The following is a 22,895-nucleotide window of genomic DNA, read 5'->3' as shown; positions in this document are numbered from 1 at the left end:
ACGATCTACAGCTTGTCGCTGCTTAGGATGCATCGGTATTTAGTTCTGGTGCCGCGGTCTCTGTAGTGCTAAGCCGCTCGGCGGACTAGAAGTCACAGCCAGTCCTTGACAGTTAGTATGCAGTGTATGTGCTCGTTATACTAGGGGAGACAAAGTCATCCACGTGCCAACTGGCACTACTTACCCTTCCTGAAGTCTTGTGTGGAATCTCTGTCGCTGTCCTCCTCCGGTCTGCAGCGTGTCTCTCCTTCTCTGGTCGGCGGCACTCTCTCCTCCTAGGGTCAGAGACGCGTCCCCGTGGTCCTCTGTATCTTCGCCGCTGACCCTAGGAGGAGAGACACGCGCTGCACACCGGAGAAGGACAGCGAAATCGATTCCACACAAGACTTCAGGAAGGAAGTTTTTGGAGCGTCAGAAGGGCCCTTGACGATCCTAGAATTTTATGGTATATGTTTTATGATTTTATTTTAACTTCATAAGCTTTCTAATATATGATTTTCTATGATTATGATTTTACATTATTAACAGATTACATTTTCACATTGATTATATCTTCAACTCATTAACACATCTTGAACAATCACTGCTTAGAGGTCTAGGCTCCCCCCGTTTTAGTGTTGTAAATAGCTTGAGGCAAATGCAGTGCACCATACTCTTCTGTTAGCTATGTTATTTTAGAAGACACTGCCTTTAGAGAGATTCTCTTTAAAAAATAAGATGAATATGGCAGTAAAGAAATACTCAACAGACACTCTTCTCAGGCTAAACATCCTTGTCTATTCTCTAACATTTTTAAAGGGGTACCTCAGTATCAGAAAATTGTATTTGTATAAAACTATCATCCAAAGACCTTTTTAACTTACTAATATAGTGTTATCACTAATAGTAATGGCTTCTGAATGCTTTTGTGTGATACCCCCTGACAGGAAGTTGAAAATAGAAGAACTACAAAATGTGTATTCTCTCTAACTCCCCAGTTCCCCCTTTCTTTGAAGACAAAGCATCATCTTCTGATGTCACACGAGGCTTGGCTGGATTTTCTGAGCTCTATCCTTGACCTTGATGTCACCCATTCTAACTTACTCCTACATGTTTACAGCAAGACTTGTGGACATAGATGACTATTGACAAACTCTATCCCATTAAGATGATTGTAAAACATCATTGAGCATGCTCAATTATTAAGCTCAGAGACTAGATCCAGCAAAGCACTTTTAACTGTGCCGCATGTAAGGTTGATCTATAAAGAGGATTCTGGGACTAGGGGAAAATATATGTAAATGGGTAACTGGCAGAGTTATAGAAAACAGAGGGTGGTCATTGATGGAACATACTCTGGCTGAGTCAGTTATTAGTGAAGTACCACAGGGACCAGTATTGAGTCCACTTCTTTTTAATATGTTTAATAATGACCTTGTAGAATCTCTATTTTGCATATGACTCTAAACTAGGTAAATCCGCACAGAGGAACATAACATATATTACAGAGGGATTTAGAGAAGCTGGAGGCTTGGGCAGATAAATGGCAAATAAAGTTTAATGTGGATGAATGTAAGGTTATGCATTTGAGTAGTAGAAATAATAAGTACAATTATGTGCTAAATAATAAAACACTGGGTAAAACTGATTCTGAAAAGGACCTGGGGGTAGTATTGATGGACAGTAAACTGAATTTTAGTGATTAGTGCCAGGCAGCGGCTGCCAAAGATAATAAAATCATGGGATGCATCAAAAGAGGCATAGATGCTAAATATAAGAATATAGTTTTGTCTCTTTTTATAAATCATACATGGAATGCTGTGTACAAGTTTGGGCACCATTATATAAGGAGGACATGGCTGACCTGGAGTGGGTGCAGAGGAGGACAACCAAGGTCATTAAGGGAATGGGTAGGTTACAGTACCAAGACAGGTTATCAAGCTTGGGGCTATTTAGTTTAGAAAAAACGTCTTAAGGGGCGATCTTTTCACAATGTACAAATATATGAATGGGCAGTACAGAGATCTTTGTAGTGGTCTTTTTTCACCTAGGCCTGTAACCATGATAAGCAGGCATTTGCTACATCTAGAGGAAAAAGGTTTTTACCACCAGCACAGATGCAGATTCTTTACTGTACGAGCAGTGAGACTGTGGAACTCTCTGCCACATGATGTTGTTGTGGCTGATTCATTAAATAAGTTGAAGGTAGGTCTGGATGCTTTTCTTGAAAAATAGAATATTACAAATTATGGGATATAGACTTCAGGTGATATGTTGATCCAGGGATTATTCTGGTTGCTGTTTTTCGAGTGGCGGGTTCCCCCTGTTGCAGGGGTGATGTGGTGCCTCAGGAGGAAGGGAGGAACCGGAGAATTAGGGACAATTCCACATTAAGGTTACAAACCCACTTGCCGGATCTGCAGCGAGTCTCCTTGCTGCGTTTTTGCAGCGAGACTCGCTGCAGATCCTGGCCCTATACTTTCAATAGCAGAGAAACTCGCAGCAGGGATGTACATCCCTGCTGCGATTTTGTCTGCAGTCCGCCCCATTAACCCCCCGGCCGCTGGACATTATACATTACCGGGTCCCCGTTCCTGCTTGCTTCGGGGCTCCCGGTGTCTTCACGGCCCGCCCGGCCAATCAGTGCGCTGCGGCGGGGCAGCGCACTGATTGGCCAGGCGGAACGTGCCGGGAGCTGCTGAAGCAAGCAGGAGCCGGGATCAGGTAATGTATATCCTGCAGCCCCGATCACCCCCAGCCCCCGACCTCACGATCGCCACCATCCCCGCAGCCCCCGGCCACACGATCGCCCCCAGCCCCGCAGCGCACGACCGCCCGCAGCCCCCGACCTCACGATCGCCCGCAGCCCCCGACCTCACGATCGCCCCCAGCATCGCAGCCCCCGGCCGCACGATCGCCCCCAGCGGGCGATCGTGCAGCCGGGGGCTGCGGGCGATCGTGCGGCCGGGGGCTGGGGGGCTGCGGGCGATCGTGCGGCCGGGGGCTGGGGGCGATCGTGCGGCCGGGGGCTGCGGGGCTGGGGGCGATCGTGCGGCTGGGGGCGATCGGGGCTGCAGGATATAAATTACCTGATCCCGGCTCCTGCTTGCTTCGGCGGCTCCCGGCACGTTCCGCTTGGCCAATCAGTGCGCTGCCCCGCCGCAGCACACTGATTGGCCAGGCGGGCCGTGAAGACACCGGGAGCCCCGAAACAAGCAGGAACGGGGACCTGGTAATGTATAATGTCCGGCGGCCGGGGGGTTAATGGGGCGGGCTGCAGACAAAATCGCAGCAGGGATGTACATCCCTGCTGCGAGTTTCTCTGCTATTGAAAGTATAGGGCCAGGATCTGCAGCGAGTCTCGCTGCAAAAACGCAGCAAGGAGACTCGCTGCTGATCCGGCAAGTGGGTTTGTAACCTTAGGCTATATTCCCACACAATATTTTTGCTCAGTATTTTGCAACCAAAACCAGGAGTAACCAGAAATCTATGTTCACACACTGTTAAAATTGAGTAAATGGCCGCCATTTAGTGGCAAATTATTTGCCATTAAATGACGGCATTTAAAACTAGAACTACAAAATCTACTGTAAAGAGTAAATCAAAGAAAAGCATGCTGAAACCAGTACTGTTAGTGATAACACTATATTAGTAGGTATATATCTTAGTTTTATTTAAAAAACTGTTTCCTGATACTTGAATACGCCTTTTAAAGTGGCAGCTAATATGATAAATCTGAGTAATGTTGTGTTTACACAGAGATTTTTTTGACAGATTTTGGAAGCCAAAGCCAGGAACAGACTATAAACAGGGAAAAGGTCCTAAAGGAAAGACTGAGATTTCTCCTCTTTTTCAAATCAATTTCTGGCTTTAGCTTCAGAAATCTACCAAATAATTGTCTGTGTGAATTCACCATTAGAATTGTTGCTAGGAGTGTTTTGACTAATAACACCATATAACCTGTAGCTATCCCTGACAGTCTGTTTTTGCTCACAACACCAGAATTTTACTGAAATATTTTGGTCTGCATAAAAAAGCAATTAAGTAATTGTTTCCAATTAAAGTAAATAAGAAAGAGCTGTAGCTGGCTGCAGACCCTGGTGTGTAGTGAGTTATGTGCAGCCATGTTTTCATGGTTGCCCATTCATTGAGACATGGAGTTTTCCTCTGAAAGTTTTGCACCAGTGGATAGAATAGCCAGACGTACAGCATAATTCTAAAGTAGGGTTTGGTGCTTTGAGACTGTGCTGTAGAGCCACAATATAGAACTCCACTGTAAACCCAGTTGTGTGTCCCAGCAGGAAAGTGGTGTACATTTTGGGCAGTCTCTCTGTAATTCTAATGAAAGAATATAAGTCTACAGGACATCATTATTTCACAGTTTTTTCTTAAGGTAATTTTCCTTGCCATTCACTTCTACTTTTTCTGTGCCTTGTACACCCCATGTAGTTTTTAATGTATTATAGTTTTCCTGTAACAGTTCTTTTCCCTAGGATATCTTCAGTCTTCAGAATGCAGAAATACTGAATATTTATTGAAACATTAGCCAGAATAAAGTTTCCATAAAATAGCTGTATTTTCTTCAGATAAATACCTTTGGGCTAACTCAGTGGAGCAGTAGTCACTTTATTAAATCAGGTGTTTAGGGAGACGATCCATCATTGCTGCTGTCATTTGTTTGTACACAGCTCCAAGTCACTCGGAAAGATTTATCTGACAGGAGTATTTTTTCAGAGGGCAACTGCGACACTTGCCTGGGCCAACCCCCGGGGCGCATGCTGATTTTCTGCTACCATGTAGAGTGCACTGGGGTGAAAAGCCTCTAGCTATAAATCTGTGCAGTTCATTACATGCCACACTATTTCATCTGAAAAACTTTTACATTGGCACAGAGCATTCCCACTCAGTTTTCTCTCTACATACAATACGTATGTTTGTATAAATACAACATTGGTGATATTTGCAAAGATTTCTGCCAGCAGGATCCTTGATGGAAATGTTACTCTATTTTTAGGACCATTCTTCTGTTTCTAAAATGCTTATATCAGAAAATAGTGCTATAAATGCATTGATTGTATATATCTTGTGTTTTTCATAGGAAGCTTTGGAATCCTGTCAGACCCGTGTCTCTAAACTGGAGCTTCACCAGCAGGAACAACTATCTGTACAGTCTGAGGCTGTAAATGCCAAAGTACTCCTGGGCAAATGCATAAACATACTCTTGGCCTTAATCACTGTAATCCTGGTTTTTGTGTCAACTATTGCAAAGTTCACAGCTCCCATGATGAAGAGTCGTTTCCACATTATTTGCACTTTTTTTGCATTGACGTTGTTTGCAATTCTTTATAAAAATTGGGATCACTTAGAATGTGCCCTTGAACGGTTTATCCTGCCACGATGAACACATGGTAGTGGGCACCATTGTTTCGTCTGTGCATTGGGAAATGACTCTGTGGACTTTTTCTTCACCAGTTACCAGACAATTTCCCAATCATTTGCTTCAATTTTTTGTAACTATTTTGGCATGCGCACTTTCATATTTTGCCTTAAACATGCTTATCTAGATTCATTTTCTTAAGTGACAGTAATGGAAGGTGAATCCTAGTATTGAAAATGGGAATATTCTTGTTGCCCCCATGCCTGGATTGTTGAAGTTTGTCTGTACGTCCTTGGCCTACCAAATTTGGATCTCATTGTGTATTCTTATTAAACTTGAGGGCAAAGCTAATGCATTTTTTTGTTGTAAATATGATTGTGTTCTCTTGAATTGTGGTGTTTAAATTTTTATGCTTACAGTTATATGGACACCGAGGATACCCAAAAACTATACACCAAACAAAAAACCCAAATTAAGTAGTATTGATTGAATCATGTAAGAATTTCTTTAGTTTTTCCCTTATGATTTAGTGTATTGCATAAAGGTACCGGTAAGGGGGTAGGGTGGTCTTTATAAATTTGCTACAATGATAAATTAGTCTATCCATATTGCTTCTCTAACGTAAAAGTGAACAGAGGGCCTGAATAGCACCTGAATAAATCCAGCAAAAACTATGTTATTTATACCTTTACTCAAGAATACATTGAATTGAAGACTTTCACAACTGAGTTTATAAAAAAATTTTTTTAAAGACATATACTGTGATTTATGCCAAATTGTATTCTACTATATGGCAAGCATGATTCCGTAATTGCCATGTTTGTCGAACACACACTTGTTCTCAGAACTTTAAGGCTATATTTACAAATGGCAGCTTTGTTGCAGCACTTCCTTTAACTGTCAATGTATATGAAAGTGGCCCCTATAACAATCCTATTCACAAAACTATCGATGTCCTAATTGTCTGCTATGACAGTAAAAAAAATCATGTTTTATTTCCTCTTGCTGCACTATAAAGCATCTTGTAGTTTCTAAAGCATCACCTTTTAGTAGGGTTCTTTTGAACAGTTCATAAATGTTTACATATGGCACGGAGACAAACCTAAGCACAAACCCACATCTCTTGGGTGTGTGCACACTGAGTAAGAGGCTAAATTTACGAGCGCACAGCGTACTCCGTGCTTAATTCTTTCTGTCTTGTTTCTTCAATGGGATTTCACTTGCGCCTCTCCTCTGCACTCTAATTTGCATGTTTTGCTAGTGTTTTTTCATAGTAGTTTTGAAATATAGTTGGAAGTCCCCTGTTACTTTGTATTCAGCTGATCTCTTGTACTCCTCTGTTCCCCTGCTTTGTGTTGTAGGTATTACACACTCATTGTCATATCTATGAAATAGATCACTGCAGGAACAATACATACAGTTTACGGTTTACTACTTTTATTTTCTTGACTGCCTTTGAAATATGAGATCAGTTAATACAAACAGCAAGCTACACAAGCTATGAAACTGTATTTCCATTATCACCTTCAATGCTAATATACATGCATAGCATGGTTTGAAAAAGACATGTCTGTCAACTACAACCAAAGAAGGGAAGAGGATATATAGAAACACAGGGTAGGTGAACAGTGTACAAATCACCCACCTTACTGTAACAGTGGCACTGTGTTTTTGCAGTCCATTTAATGGAGTAAAATAAAAATGAAAAGGGATGTAAAAAAAAGATGCATTTGTGTGCCTCCTTTTGGATCCATTTTCCATTGACTTCCATTATAAAAAGTAACCAGTATCCATTAAACGGACTGCAATAACACAGTTTGAACCCAACCTAACCAATTTTCTTGCCCTAAAATAAATTATATATATTTTAAAAATTGCGCAACTGTGCAAATCTACCAGTGTCGTCTAATGCTAGACTATGATGTTGTATGATGTTTGTAACCATGAAGATACATAGATCTGTATAGTAGTTTTAGACACAAAACAATAGAGTATTTGAATCAACACTGACAGATGTTAGCAGACTTCTCGCTTTAATAGGTATAGGTTAGTGCTCGTCTGTTTTGAATATCAAGTATTACACCTAAGGGTCCATTTACACAAAGATTATCTGCCGAAGATTTGAAGCCAAAGCCAGAAACACTATAAACAGAGATCAGGTTATAAAGGAAAGCCTGATATTTCTCCTTTTCAAATCCATTCCTGGCTTTGGCTTCAAATCTTTAGCAGATAATCTTTCTGTGTAAATGGACCCTAAGACTAATACTAATATTATCTGACTTAGATCCTGACCAAATAGGGCACCCCCAGGTGAGTTGTAATTTAATGCCAGTCGGATCTGTAAGGGTGTGATATGAACACATTTTTTTCCCCATACTAAACCTGTTTACGTGTACAGTTTGCACTGCTGCTGCTGCTTGGCCTCTTCATGTCAAATATGAGAGTTTGCATTACATTATATTTGCACAATTTTATTTTTCATTGGAAGCCACTTATTGCACATCTCTAAACTGTGAACAGAACAGTAACTTTTATGCAAAACAATAGTGTATTTTCCTTATTCTGTATTTTGATACAATGTAGAGACAGAATTGTTTTCCACTCAGAATTACATGGTAAACTGTATGTGACAGAGTGCAATGGAATCCAGATAACGAAGTCTCTGTACTTTCATTATTGTGATGTGGTTGAATTTAATAACTTAAGTACACACAGACTATTAAAAGTGACAATTGGCCGACATGCAAGTATTCTTTTCCCGTCTTATACAAAGGTCTTTACCACCAGCAGGAACGCCATGGGAGCCAATTTTAACAGCTCCACCATATGTTATAGAGCATAGCTTTCTGTAACTAATTGTTTTAAGTGTCTATTTTCTGCAGATGACTTCAGTGAACGGTAAAATGTAATCTTGTAGTTGGTAATACCCCTATTTACAGACATGCATTGGTATAGAGGGTTTATATATTTATATCCTTTTTTCCTAAAAAAATAAATAAATTGTGACATTACTGCTGTGCAGGCTGCTAAGTGATTTTTCACATACACTTTGATTCTGCTCCCATGATAGTTCAGTTACCTCTTCTGTATTGTCAGTAAAGTTGTACTTAAACTAAAGCTACTGACTCTTTACTGACAGCTATACTAAGTCAGGTCTGCACATATTTACATGTGACTTCAGGAAACTCCTTTATTAGAGAAGTCCGGGGCTGCATTTATTTTTGGAAAAGGCAGGGTCAGGGGGAACATAACCACTACTACTCACCTGTACCCCTGCCTGTCTAGTGCTAAATTGCAGCTCTATGACCCCCACCGGCCACTGGGATCATCTTCTCAGCCAACATCACGACCCAGCTCATTGACAGCAGACTCAGCCAGTCAGTGACTGGGGTGGGTTGAGCATTTACTCCTGAGTCGTGATGTCATCACAACTGGGGGTCCTGTAGCTGGTGGGACGGTGCTTCATGGGCACGGGGGGAGGTTAGTAGTGCTTTGTTATTATGTTCACCCCTGCCAGCTGACAGTTTTTTTTAAATCGCCGGACTTCCCCTTTAACACAGATTAAGGCCATTTTGCCTTTAACAACTAGTACCTTTTATTATTCAGGGGTTACATTATCTGTTACAGGGATAGAAACCAAATATACATTACATTTGTCCACAATGTCTAATAAATCCTGGATTATGAAAATGTTAACAGGGACAAAACCAGCATGCTTTTTGACATGGAAATTGCACCAATATTCATCAATATGCATGTCATAAACAAGGTTCATCTAAAAAAAAAATAAAATAAAATAAAAAATGTAAAGTGCTTCTTCTGCACAATTAGACTCTGAAGCTTCAGGGTTGCCCGTTGACTGTGCATAAATACATGCTGCCAGTTTCCCATCACCAATCACATGAGCAGTACATACGTAACTTCCATGCTGTTTCCACACTTATAAAGAGAGTCTCTTAGGAACAGGCCAAATCACAGAGCAGCGAGGAAGTAAGTATGTACCACTCGTGTAACCGGCAATGAGAACACTGATATATGCATAGCTATGCATATGAGTCCCTATCAGCAGGTTAGACAAATCTAACCTGCTGATGGCTCCCTATTGCACACGGGGCACTGAGGATGAAAATATGTCTTACTTCATCCTTTGCGTCGTTCCCATGCATTTAGTAGTTTAATCCCTGGTCAGGTAAGACTGGCGCTCTGCCCCACCCCCAGAGCACTGATTGATCCTGCCCCTAGCCTGCCTGCTCCACTGATAACTATAAGAAAGGACAGGCCAGCCAGGGCCGATCAGTGATCAAAATGGCCTTTCCGGACTGAGGATTAAACTACTAAGTGCATGGGAACGGCGCCAGACTCTTGTGTTCAGCATGTTTGGTGGGTGAGGAGGCTTACCTTTAGCTAATATTTTTTGGCAAAATTTTCACCATTTTTGTGCATGTTATGCTTAAACATGCATATTCCAGCTAAGCCACACCCACTTGTCAAGATCAGAATCTAAAACGGGAGAGCGAATATAGCCAATGCTAGTGCTTTTATATCAAGGTCTCAACACACACATTAAAAAAATCTTCCACATGTCCTTTAACATCAACTTTTGTATATTATGGTAATGATGGTTTTTCCCTATATATTTAAGATATATATTTCTTAACAATATTCATACTTTATGCCCCTTGTATGAATTTATTACAGTAATTTATTTCTAAAGGTTTTCTTATTTTAACTGCAGAATACAAATATTTTTCCTTCCTGAAATTCAATAGGAAAATTTAGGTTTTTCTTACAATGATTTATAGGCTAAAAAGTTCATGTACTGTAATACATGTATAGTAAAAAGAAAAAAATTCCTTGATGATAAAATGTAAACCTATGCCATATGGATAAACATGCTCCTCCGTTTTAGGTTGGAGTGTATTTATCACTTGTCGTAGTTGCCAATACTATTATCATAGTGTCTGTGACAAAAAGTAAAGATGAATGTGTTTTTGGGGCTTCATTACTTGACTAACAGAGTGAATGCTAAACGTTGATGTCCACAGTCATGCTATACATTATTGTTAATATATACAGAATATAGATTTATGTTTTGTAATTGTTCTGTAAACTTAAATGTAAAACATCCTAACAAGCCTGAGCTAAAAGGAGTTTAGTTCTCTTTGGATAAACCCTTTTTATATGCCTTTATGTGGAGATAATGGAAGACCCTAATCTGGGCTTTCCTGTAAAGAACAGCTCTTGCTCTGCACATAACATATACATCCCAGAAGAAATGTATACGAAGCACACAACCGCTCCAAGGATAACAACTGGTGTTGCCGCTGGAATCCTATGTGCTCACCTCTACACTGGGGGGCGGACAAATGAAAAAGGGATTATCCAAGTGGGACAGACTCCCTAAGCACTGTTTAGTAGTTTAAACAACTGTGACTGATATGTTTCTAAGAAGGTGTAAATATGTCTTATTGTTCATTAAGATTGTGTGACCTATACATATGTATACATACTTGTATGTCCATGTAGCTCTTGTATGTTTTTGTTTCTACAAATTTATATGAACAAAAATTGATTTAGTTAAGACTAAATAAATATTTCAATGACATTGGTTTTTCTGTTTTTAATTTTATATGTATATGAAAAATTACACAGAGGAGATGGAATGAATTGAAATTTTGTCTGTGAATGTAATGATATATCCCTAGGTGATTACAATATTACAGAAAATGGCTATTTTATTGGGGGCTGACAAAGTTGGCACACCAGTTGGTCCTATAAATGCTCGACTGATAAACCTGGCAACTGGGAAGGTCAAAGAAGTGTTGCAACCTGTCACAGGAACTGTCCAGAGCAGCAGTTTCCTATGGGGATTTACTGTCTGTTCCTGTCAGGGACAGTGGTGGCAGCAGAGAGCACTGTGTCAGACTGGGTGGAAAAAAAACTCCCACTACTTGCAGAACATACAGCAGTTGATAGGTACTGGAAGACTTGAGATTTTAAATAGAAATAATATACAGATCTATACAACTTTGTAATGTGTGCTATTTAAGTGAATGGCCCCCTTTCCAGTGTCCCCCCCCCCCCCACCCCGGAAGTGTGGTGCATTATACTTAATTTCCACACTTCCAGGGTGGGGGGAACACTGGGAAGAGGGCCATTTACTTAAATAACACACATTACAAAGTTGTTTAACTTTGTAATGTGTGTTATTTAGTGAATAAATGTTAAACGCCACACTACCCCTTTAATAGTTCCCTGAAGGATAACATAACCTTTTTTTTTTTTTTTTATAATCTAACAAATAACAATAATCCTCTCTCATTGAAACCCTGTTTATATACATTTCAGCCACTGACTATAGTGTGACCGATCCTGATTGGTCATATTACAGGATGACTGTTTTTCTTTGGAAATGTTTATTTTTATATGTCCAAATAAGGAAAGTTCACCGTTCTGGTATTTATGGCTGTCCCTGCAGTTGTGATATAGTTTCTTGGGCATGTACACAATAGCTGGTCAGGTGGGTGATAGCGATCCGCTCACTATGTTTCCATCACAACTGACACATGTAACACCATAACTGGGATACACATGTATATTATTCACTACCCACAGTGACCAAATTCCCATGCACATATTACTACATAATCTCTTATTTCCACCTTTTTCTATCTCTCTATATATACACTGTGTGTGTGTGTGTGTGTGTGTGTATATATATATATATATATATATATATATATAATATATATATATTACACACACACACACACACACACACACACTTTTTACTTTTATAATTTCTGTGCATTATTTAAAGGGGTAGTTTCCTATAGGCATTTACTGTTGGACAGTGGTGGCAGCAGAGAGCACTGTGTCAGACTGGGGGGAAAAAAAAACTCCACTTCCTGCAGGACAAATAGCAGCTGATAAGATTATTATTTTTTTTTCTCAAATCATCTGGTGCAAATAATGGAAATAAGGGATTATGTAGTAATGTGTGCATGGAAATTTTGTCACTGTGGGTAGTGAACAATATACATGTGTATCCCAGTTATGGTCTTATATGTGTCAGTTAGTTGTGATAGTGTCATATTAATAATATATAAATCTATATAACTTTCTCACACCAGTTGATTTTTTTTTCTCACCTGGGCAGGGGCAGATTAACTTTACCATAGGCCCTGGGCTGTTCACCAAGCCTTGCCCCCCACCCCACTGTAACTATGGTAGCACTAGCCTGGCGTTCATAGTACAGGAGAGATAATGTCATGATTTGTGCCATAAAAAATTGCCATAAAAAAACCTGTGATTTTTGCAAATCATGGTGGAAGTGTAGCCAGGAGACAGTACACCACTGAAAGTATAAGTCTGTTTGGGTGGTCATGGGCCCCCAAGAGCTCAGGGCCTCGGGCTGTCGCCCGAAACGCCTTCTATTATAATCCACTACTGCATCTGGGTAACGCTTCAATGTTATTACTGCTATTGATAGCAGGAAGTTTCCCAGGACTGTATCCAGCTTTTCCAAGCACCTGGGAAGGAGTGGTGCAGAGCAGGCTTCAAAGCCCACAGCCTGATGAGCAGAATGACTATAGGCACAAAGTGCTTTGCTTCATTCATACTGTAAATTCTCTCATCTCTATTAGTGATGAGCGATTACTAAAATACTCGGGTGCTCATTACTCGAGACAAATATTTCCCGAAACTCGAGCATTTTTTCAGGGGACCCAAGCTTGGCACAGGGAAGGTTGTGTGAAATCTTGTCAACCTCAGAAAACGATGGAAACACCACGGAAATGGACAGGAAGCAGCAGGAGCAGCATGCATGGATGCCTCTGAGGCTGCCTAATCGCACCATTATGCCAAATTATGGGAAACAGCATGGCAGTGATCACACAGTGAACCATTAAAATAGAGGTAGCATATGAACCACCCCAAAATTAAGCCTGACACAGCATGGCAGTGAACACAGGGAACCATTAAAACAGGTAGTATATAAACCACCCCAAAATTTAGCTTGACACAGCATGGCAGTGAACACAGGGAACCATTAAAACAGGTAGTATATAAACCACCCCAAAATTTAGCTTGACACAGCATGGCAGTGAGAACACAGGGAACCATTAAAAAAGAATTAGCATATGAACCACCCCAAAATTTAGCCTAACACCACGGAAATGGACAGGAAACAGCAGGGGCAGCATGCATGAATGCCTCTGAGGCTGCCTAATTGCACTATTGCGCGAAATTCTGGGCAACAGCCTGGTGGTCAACCTCAAGACAATAGTGCTGACCAAGATGGGCAAGGCACATGGGACAAAGCTCAAACACCTTGGAGAGTGTTCCCCTGCCAGTGCCTGACAAGCTGACTGCTCCCCTTCTCCCCCCCCCTTAATAAACTTAATAACTTGTCTTTTTTTAATTACTAGACTGAGCAGGGCTTGGCACCCCCTGACTACTTTAGCAGTTGGGGTAATTTTCCCAGTATCATGTCACTCACCACTTCTCCCCATCGCTTCTGTTCTGGCGACCGAATTTAAAATTATTATTTTTTTTTTTTTTTTGAAATTTGAATTATAACTTGATTTTGAGTTTGAATTAAAATTTGAGTTTGAATTCAAATTAGTTTAAATTTTGGGTTTGACGATAACATGGTATGAAATGGACAATACAATCATCAAATAAAAATAGGCGGATTATGGCCAGATTTAGCCTCACACCCTCATGCAGTTGTGCATGAGAGGCAAAATCATTGGAGGTAGGGACGAAGAAATAATACAGTCTTCTTAAGAGGCCCCGGAATTTGAATGAGTACACTTTTAATCCTTTAAAGAGTATCTAAGAGAGGGCTAGTGCAGTAGTAGTGGGTGGACTTTTTCCTCCATTTTCTGTTCCTTTTAGCTGTAGGCCTGTATCTTGGAGATACAATAAATGACCAGACAGCCCAGAAAAAATAGTCGAATTTGACTATTAGTCGATTTTAAGTTTAAAATGAAAGATTAAAAAAAAAACACATAATGTGGCCTTTTAACAAGCAGTTGATACTGCCTTTGAAACAGCTACAAAATGAAAGGACAGCAAAGGACACCCGCAAGTTGACATCCACAGATTGTATGGTTCGAAATGGACAACACAAGGATCCTAAACAAGGATCCACCATTTTCACGGGCTGTTCCTTTTAACTGTGCCAGTCCCTGACAATCTGACTGCTCCCCTCCTCCCCCCCCCCCCCTTAATAACTTGTGGGTTTTTTTTTATTACTAGACTGACCAGTAGCTGACTACTGCCTTTCAAATGGCTACAAAATGAAAGGACGGCAGAGGACACCCGCTGATTGTATGGTTCGAAATGGACAACACAAGGATTCTAAACTAGGATCCACCATTTTCACTGTCTGTTCCTTTTAGCTGTGGCATGTACCTTGGAGATACATACAGTAGATGACCTGACAGCCCTGAAAATAGCACTTAAATTGAAGTCGATTTAATTTGAAAATTGAACATTAACAAAAAAGACCATAAAGTGGCTTTACCGGCCTTTAGAAGAGGCAGGCGTGAAACCTCTAAAAAAAAAATAGGTCTGACACAGCATTGCGGTGAGAACTCAGTGAACAAGGTAGATAAGGAAGGCGTTCAACCTCCCAAAAATTAGGCCTGACACAGCATGGGGTTGAAAACTTGGTGAACAAGGTAGATAAGGCAGGCGTAGAACCTCACAAAAATTAGGCTTGACACAGCATTGCGGTGAGAACTCAGTGAACAAGGTAGATAAAGCAGGCGTTCAACCTCACAAAAATTAGGCCTGACACAGCAGAGTATTGAGAGACAGCCACCGCCATGAGGTCTCTAAAAGCCTCTGTCTCTACCAGCCGATAGGGCAGCATCTCCAGGCTCAGCAGTGGGTGAGTGGCCATGTATTTGCGCTTCCATTCAAAGTTCTGTTGTAGGGACAGTTGAACGCTGCACTTGGACACCTTGCTGGATTGTGTGGAGCATAGTGGAGGTGAAGGGGTGGGTGTAGGGTGGGAGGTGCTCATGCCTGGGGCCTAGGAAAGTGACAGAGCCAGCACGTGACACAGAGGAAGGAGCAGGGGTGTGACTTGCAGTAACTCAACCGCTTTGGTTCCACTGAGTGGGGTGTTTAGCACTCATATGCCTGCACATGCTGGTAGTGGTTAGGCAGGTAGTGGTAGCTTCTCTACTGATCACTTGCACACTACAGTCCATCGGTCATCCTCAGTTTCTTTAAAGAACCTCCAGACTTGCGAACATCTAGGCCTGGCCACGGGAGTTTGACTCCGTGAAACAGTTGCTAATCTACTTATAGTTACATAGTTACATAGTCAATACGGTTGAAAAAAGACACATGTCCATCAAGTTCAACCAAGGAGGGGATGGATACAGGGAAGGGGGAGGGGTGATAGGTTCTATACATATGCATTTATATTATTTTGGTCTAAGAACTTGTCTAGGCTGGTTTTGAAGCCCTCTACTGTTTTTGCTGTGACCAGATCCAGGGGTAGACTGTTCCACAGATTAACAGTTCTCATTGTAAAGAAGGCTTGTCGCCTCCGGAGACTGAACCTTTTTTTCTCCGGGCGGAGGCAGTGCCCCCTTGTCCTTTGAGGGGGTTTTACCTGGAACATCTTTTCCCCATATTTCTTGTAGGGGCCATTTATATATTTAAATAAATTAATCATATCTCCCCTTAAACGTCTCTTCTCCAGACTAAACAAATTTAATTCTTTTAATTTCTCCTCATAACTAAGATGCTCCATTCCCCTTATTAGTTTAGTTGCCTGTCTTTGTACCCTCTCCAGCTCTAGAACGTGCTTCTTATGAATCTGTTTCCAAAACTGGACAGCATACTCCAGATGAGGCCGCACCAAAGCTTTATAAAGCGGTAATATTATATCCCTGTCCCGAGAGTCTATGGCTGTTTTAATGCATGACAATATCCTGCTGGCCTTAAAAGCAGCTGACTGACATTGTGTGCTGTTCTGTAGTCTATTATCTACACCCAGATCCCTCTCCATCAGCGACTCTCCCAGAGTAACTCCCCCCAGGACATATGATGCATGCGGGTTATTAGTATCCAGGTGCATAACTTTACATTTATCCACATTGAACCTCATTTGCCAAGTGGACGCCCAAACACTCAGTGTGTCTAAGTCAGCTTGTAAGATCTGCACATCCTCCATAGACTGTACTGTACTACAAAGCTTGGTGTCATCTGCAAAGATAGAAACATCGCTGTTAATTCCATTCTCAATATCATTAATAAACAAGTTAAACAGAAGAGGGCCCAGTACTGACCCTTGGGGTACACCACTTCCAAACCGATAGACTTTAACTTACCCTTCAGACGTCCATGAGAAACTGTGTCAAACGCTTTAGCAAAATCCAGGTACACGATATCCACAGCTGCGCCCCCATCCAGGCTTCTACTCACCTCTTCGTAGAAACATATCAGGTTGGTTTGACAGCTTCTGTCCTTAGTAAAACCATGCTGTTTATCACTTATAATAATATTAGCCACTACATATTCCTGGATGTAGTCCCTTATAAGCCCCTCAAATAGTTTCCCCACAATGGACGTTAAGCTTACGGGTCTATAAGTTCGAGAGCCCTTTTTGAAAATCGGCATTACATTTGCCTTACGCCAGTCCCTCGGCACAATATCAGTAAGCAAAGAATCACTGAATATTTCATACAAGGGTAAAGAAATTACAGAACTGAGTACCCTAAGAACTCTGGGGTGTAATCCATCAGGCCCTGGAGCTTTGGTTACATTGAGTTTATTTAATTTATCTCGGACCATATCTATAGTAAACCAGTTCAGTACATTACATGTGTTAGCAGCACTGGCCCCACCCACCACAGCTCCATCCTCTTCTTTTGTATATACAGAACTGAAGAAGCCATTAAAGGACAAGTGCCATGAAAAACTTTTTCCCAGTAATTGAAGCACATTACAAAGTTATATAACACTGTAATATGCTTCAATCACCTATCTGCTTCCCTTCCCTGTCTTTTCCCCCCTCCACCCCCCACCAGGAAGTGTCCTAACTCACACAGACCTAATTACTGTCATCACAGTCACCAAGCTCTTCTCTCAGCTCCTTCTCATGTTACAGCAGCCCCCCCCCCTCCCCTGCCTTGTCAGGTGACTCAGCTTGCTCAGCTCCCATTGGCTGAACAACTGCAAGCCATCACTTGGACTGGGGAGGGGGGACTGGTGTAACAGGACCTAGAGCAGCCCTCCTGCTGATGACTCATCCTCACAAGAAGAAGCTGCCTGGTGACGGTGACGACAGTAATCAGGTCTGTGAGAGTCAGGACACTTCCTGGTGGGGGGTGGAGGGTGGGAAAAGACAGGGAAGGGAGGCAGATAGGTGATTGAAGCTTATTACAGAGTTATATAACTTTGTAATGTGCTTCAATTACTGGGAAAAAGTTTTTCATGGCACTTGTCCTTTAGGTAAATCAGCTTTCTCCTGATCCGCAGTTATTAACTCCCCATCACCATTATTTAGGGGTCCTACATGCTCTGACCTTGGTTTTTTTGCATTAATATATTTGAAGAATTTTTGGGGGTTTCTTTTGCTATCTATGGCTACCTGTCTTTCATTGTGAATTTTTGCTGATTTTATTACACTTTTACAGGTTTTGTTGACTTCTTTGTAATGTTAAACCCCTTAAGGACAGAGACAAATTTTATGAATATGACCTGTGTCACTTTATTCATTAATAACTTCGGGATGCTTTTACCTATCCAGCCGATTCTGAGACTGTTTTCTCGTGACATATGGTACTTTACATTTCTGGTAAAATGGAGTCGATACTTATAACGAATCTTTATGAAGAACACCAAAATAACGTGAAAAATTGTGAAAAAATGCATTTTTCCAACTTTGAAACCTTTCTGCTTAAACAGAAAATGATTATGCCACATAGATTATATATTAAATAGCATTAGCAAGATGTCTACTTTATGTTGGCAGCTTTTATTAAACTATGTTTCATTTTTTTTAGACAATAAAAAGCTTAAAACATTAGCAGCAAATTTCCAAATTTTCAGTAAAATTTCAAAATCAGATATTTTTAGGGACCTGTTCAGGTTTAAAGTGTATTTTAAGGGGACTGTATGTTAGAAAGCCCCACAAAGCATCCTATTTCAGAAACTGCACCCCCCAATCTCTGCAAAAGCACATCCAGAAAGTTTTTTTAACCCTTTAGGAGTCACAGAAATAAAAGCTAAGTGTGTAAGAAATTTGAAAATTTTAATTTTCTGTGCAAAGATTTTAGTGTAATCCAATATTTTTCATAATTATAAACCTATTACCAGAGAAATGCACCCCAATATTGATTGCCCCGTTTCTGCAGTTTATAGAAATACCCCATATGTGGCCCTTTTGCGCTATTTGACGCAACCACAAGCCTCAGATATAAGGGAGCACCAAGTGAATTTTAATGCCTCCTTTATATTTGGTCATTTTTGACTGTACCACTTCAGGTTGGCAGAGGCTCCTGGGTGCCAAAACCTAAAAAACACCCCTAAAGGGACACCATTTAGAAAACTACACCCCTCAAGGAATGTAACAAGGAGAGCGGTGAGCATCTGGACCCCACAGGTGCTTCACAGATTTTCAGAACAATGTGGTGTAAAAAAGGAAAAATTCTATTTTTTACACTAAAATGTTGTTCTACACCAAACGTGTAGCGCAGTTTCTCCCGAGTACAGAAATACCCCACATGAGGACATAAAGTGCCAAGCGGGCGCAGGACGAGCCTCCAAAGGGAAGGAACGCCAATTAGCCTTTGGAAACTGAATTTCACTGGAATGGATTTCAAGGGTCATGTCGCATTTACAGAGCCCTCGTGCTGCCAAAACACTGGAAACCCCCCACAAGTGACCCCATTCTGGAAACTACACCCCTCAAGGAATCTATCAAGGGGTGCAGTGAGCATATGGACCCCACTGGTGACGGGCACAAATGTGGAACAATGAGACGTGAAAGGGAAAATTTTCATTTTTTCACTTTCACGGCACAAATGTGGCCGTCATCAAGGGGTCCATATGCTCACTGCACCCCTTGTTAGATTCCTTGAGGGGTGTAGTTTCCAGAATGGGGTCAATTGTGGGGGGGTTTCCAGTGTTTTGGCAGCACGAGGGCTCTGTAAATGCAACATGGCGTTCATCATCCATTCTGTCCAAATCCAGCCTCCAAAATCCAAATGGCGCTCCTTCCCTTCGGAGGCTTGCCCTGCGCCCACATGGCGCTTTATGTCCACATGTGGGGTATTTACGGACTCAGGGGGAGTTGCTCTACACATTTTGTTTTTTTTTCTCTTTTAACCTCTTGTGAAAATGAAAAATTTAAGGCTAAACCAACATTATAGTGTAAAAAATGTAATATTTCATTTTCACGCCACATTGTTCCACATTTGTACCCGTCACCAGTGGGGTCAATATGCTCACTACACCCCTTGTTAAATTTCCTGAGGGGTGTAGTTTCCATAATGGGGTCACTTGTGGGGGGTTCAACTGTCCTGGCAACACAGAGGTCTTTTAAATGCAACAAGGCCCTCGAAATCCATTCAAGCCAAATCCAGCCTCCAAAAACCAAATGGCGTCCTTCCCTTTGGAGGCTTACCCTGCACCCACATGGCGCTTTATATCCACATGTGGGGTATTTTCGTACTCAGGGGAAATTGCTCTACACATTTTGTTTTTTTTTGTTTTTTTAACCCCTTGTGAAAATGAAAAAATAAAGACAAGATCATTTAGTGTAAAAATTAAACATTTTTTACACTAAATGTTGGTCTAGCCTTGATTTTTTCCATTTCCACAAGGGGTTAAAAAAGAAAATGAACACAAAACGTGTAGGGTAATTTCCCCTGAGTACGAAAATACCCCACATGTGGACATAATGTGCCATATGGGCACAGGGCAAGCCACCAAAGGGACAGAGCGGCATTTAGAGGCTGGAATGGAGGATGGAGGCCATGTCGCAATTACAAAGCTCCTGTGCTGCCAGGACTGTAGAAACCCCCCACAAGTGACCCCATTCTGGAAACTACACCCCATAAGGAATTCAACAAGGGGTACAGTGAGCATATGGACCCCACTGGTGACGGGCACATATGTGGAACATGTGCCGTGAAAATAAAAAATACAATTTTTTCATTTTCACGCCACAAATGTGGCCGTCACCAGGGGGCCATATCCCCGCTGCCCCTCTTGTTAGATTCCTTATGGGGTGTAGTTTCCAGAATGGGGTCACTTGTGGGGGTTTTCTACTGTCCTGGCCACACAGAGGCTTTGTAATTGCATCATGGCATCCTCTAATGGGAATGGCGGCCATACCTATTTAGCTGGGGAAAAGGGACCATTCTAATTTATTTGGGGGTATTAGGCCAATTATTAGTTTATAAGGTTGAAAATGACAGGTGTCCATCAAATTCAACCTGTGTTGATCCAGAGGAAGGCAAAAAACCCTCGTAAGGCAGACGACAGTAGCCTCATCACAGGGGGAAAATTCCTACCCGACTCCATAATGGCAATCAGAATAATCCCCAGATCAACGTGACCCCTGAAATAGGAATAAGGGACAGAATTTAGAAAATGTAGAACTCCAATGACGTGTGGTGCGCCCTGAAGCGATCCAGTATGCAGAGGCCGGGGTGATCAGGAAAGGTGTCACATTGGAAAATGGTGTCCTTCCTGATCACCCTGTTACGCCACACTCTGCGCTTCTTCTGGGGTCTCCTATTGTTTAGTGTGGGGGACGTCACCTGGAAAATGTTGTCCTGGTGCGATACGGGGTCCTTCATATCCAGAAGCGCTGGGTCCGCTCCATGGCTGCTAAATATTAGGGCTTTATTATGGCTTCTGATATTTTCGGATTGTGCCGCAAACTACAGTAGCTCGGGCAGCGAGGGACCGGAAGAGGGGGTGCTGGTATAAAAGTTAACCCCGTACAGGTGGTAACCTTTACCCACTGCAGTGGGAAGATCAGTTCCCGAATGATCTCCCCACTAACTCGGAGGATGGGGGGGGCATCTGGGGGCTGGATTCGTGTGTCCCTTCCTTCATACACTGAAAGGGTATAAACCCACTTGCCGGATCTGTTGCGAGTCCTTCTTATTGAATCCGCAGGAAACTTGCAGGTATTGGTGATGCGTTTTGTGTGCGATTTTGTTTGGAGAAAATCGCAGGTGCGTTTTGTAATATGCGAGTCTCCTCTAGCGATTTTCTAGTAGCTTGTTCACTTGTCATGTTGTTCAATAAAGGTTGTTGATGTGTGTGTGGGAGTAATACACTCTGCATAAATTGTATGCTGTGACAGGAATTTACCTCAATCTATTTCTTGTGAGGTGAAAAAGGTTGTGATTTCTACTGTGACAGAACATGTCTTCTAATCGCCCACTTCGCCTTAGGAGGCCATATTTAAAATTATTTTTGCGTCTGGCATTAAGTGTGTGTAGACGTCATGAGGTAAACTTCATTATCAGTTTATTGACTGTCATTTTGTGGGTGTAAGGTGGGAGGCATATAATCTCCTTTTGCCATGTTGTTCAGCCATTTGAGTTCAAACCACCTTTTGTAAATGTACCAATGCAATAAGTTTCAGTGGGTCAAATTTAAATTCAGAAATTCAAATACACAAAAAAATGAGTGAATTGATGACTGCTCCTGACTATGGCTGTGTTTAGGCCCCGTTCCCACTGAGCAAAGGTAGCGGGATTCTGCGACGGAATTGTCTGCCGCGGAATGCTGTTAGCCTCCCGCTCATAATGGGAGTCTATGGGAGGCGCGCGCTCCTGCTCTGTACGCGCTGAAGAATGAACATGTTCATTATTCAGCGCGTACAGAGCAGGACCGTGCGCCTCCCATAGACTCCCATTATGAGTGGGACGCTAACGGCATTCTGTGGTGGACAATTTTATCGCGGATTTCCGCTACCTTTGCTCAGTGGGAACGGGGCCACACAGAAAGATTGTTCTAACTGGTTTTTGAAGCCAAAGCCATGATTGAATGTGGAACACATGATGTTCATGTGTTTACTATGTTCATGTCTTTGGCTTCACATATCAGTCAGATTAAGCTGATAAATCGATCTCTGTGTAAACCCAACATTACAAGTCCATTACTAATTTGTGTAGTCCACATGGAAGGAACCCTCTCAGCCCCTGATAACTTCAGGCTTACCTGTCATTGGACCACATTATTCATTCCTAGACTACCCATATTTTCTGGTTTATAAGATCACTGGGCATCTAAGGGCCCTATTACACCAACAGATTATCTGACAGATTTTTGGGCCCACATCCAGGAATGGACTATGACCAGAGAACAGGTCATAAAGCAATGACTGAGATTTTTCCTCTTCCTTAAATCCATTCCTGGAAAAGAAAAAAGTAAAAATTGCCAAACTCCTTGGAAACACCAACGCTGTCTTCACAAAGTCATGGTACCAACGTTTTTAGGTGAAAGCAATAAGAAGTGTTTATTTCAGATAGCACAAATATAACGC

At 41.7% G+C, this 22,895-nt stretch overlaps 1 protein-coding gene across 1 annotated transcript in view; it reads left to right on the top strand.

Annotated features, from left to right (window-relative positions):
• TMCC3 (transmembrane and coiled-coil domain family 3) overlaps positions 1–5,707 on the top strand; it is a 66,666-nt gene extending 60,959 nt beyond the window's left edge. Inside the window, exon 4 of the mRNA XM_069974260.1 lies at positions 5,078–5,707. Coding sequence (XP_069830361.1) covers positions 5,078–5,380 — 303 coding nt within the window. The 3' untranslated portion in view covers positions 5,381–5,707. The remainder of the gene's footprint in view (positions 1–5,077) is intronic.
• The last annotated feature ends 17,188 nt before the right edge of the window (positions 5,708–22,895 follow it).

This window comes from Dendropsophus ebraccatus, chromosome 1 (assembly GCF_027789765.1).
Source record: "Dendropsophus ebraccatus isolate aDenEbr1 chromosome 1, aDenEbr1.pat, whole genome shotgun sequence".
Lineage (NCBI taxonomy): Eukaryota > Metazoa > Chordata > Amphibia > Anura > Hylidae > Dendropsophus > Dendropsophus ebraccatus.
This window is presented reverse-complemented; position numbering and strand designations above follow the sequence as displayed.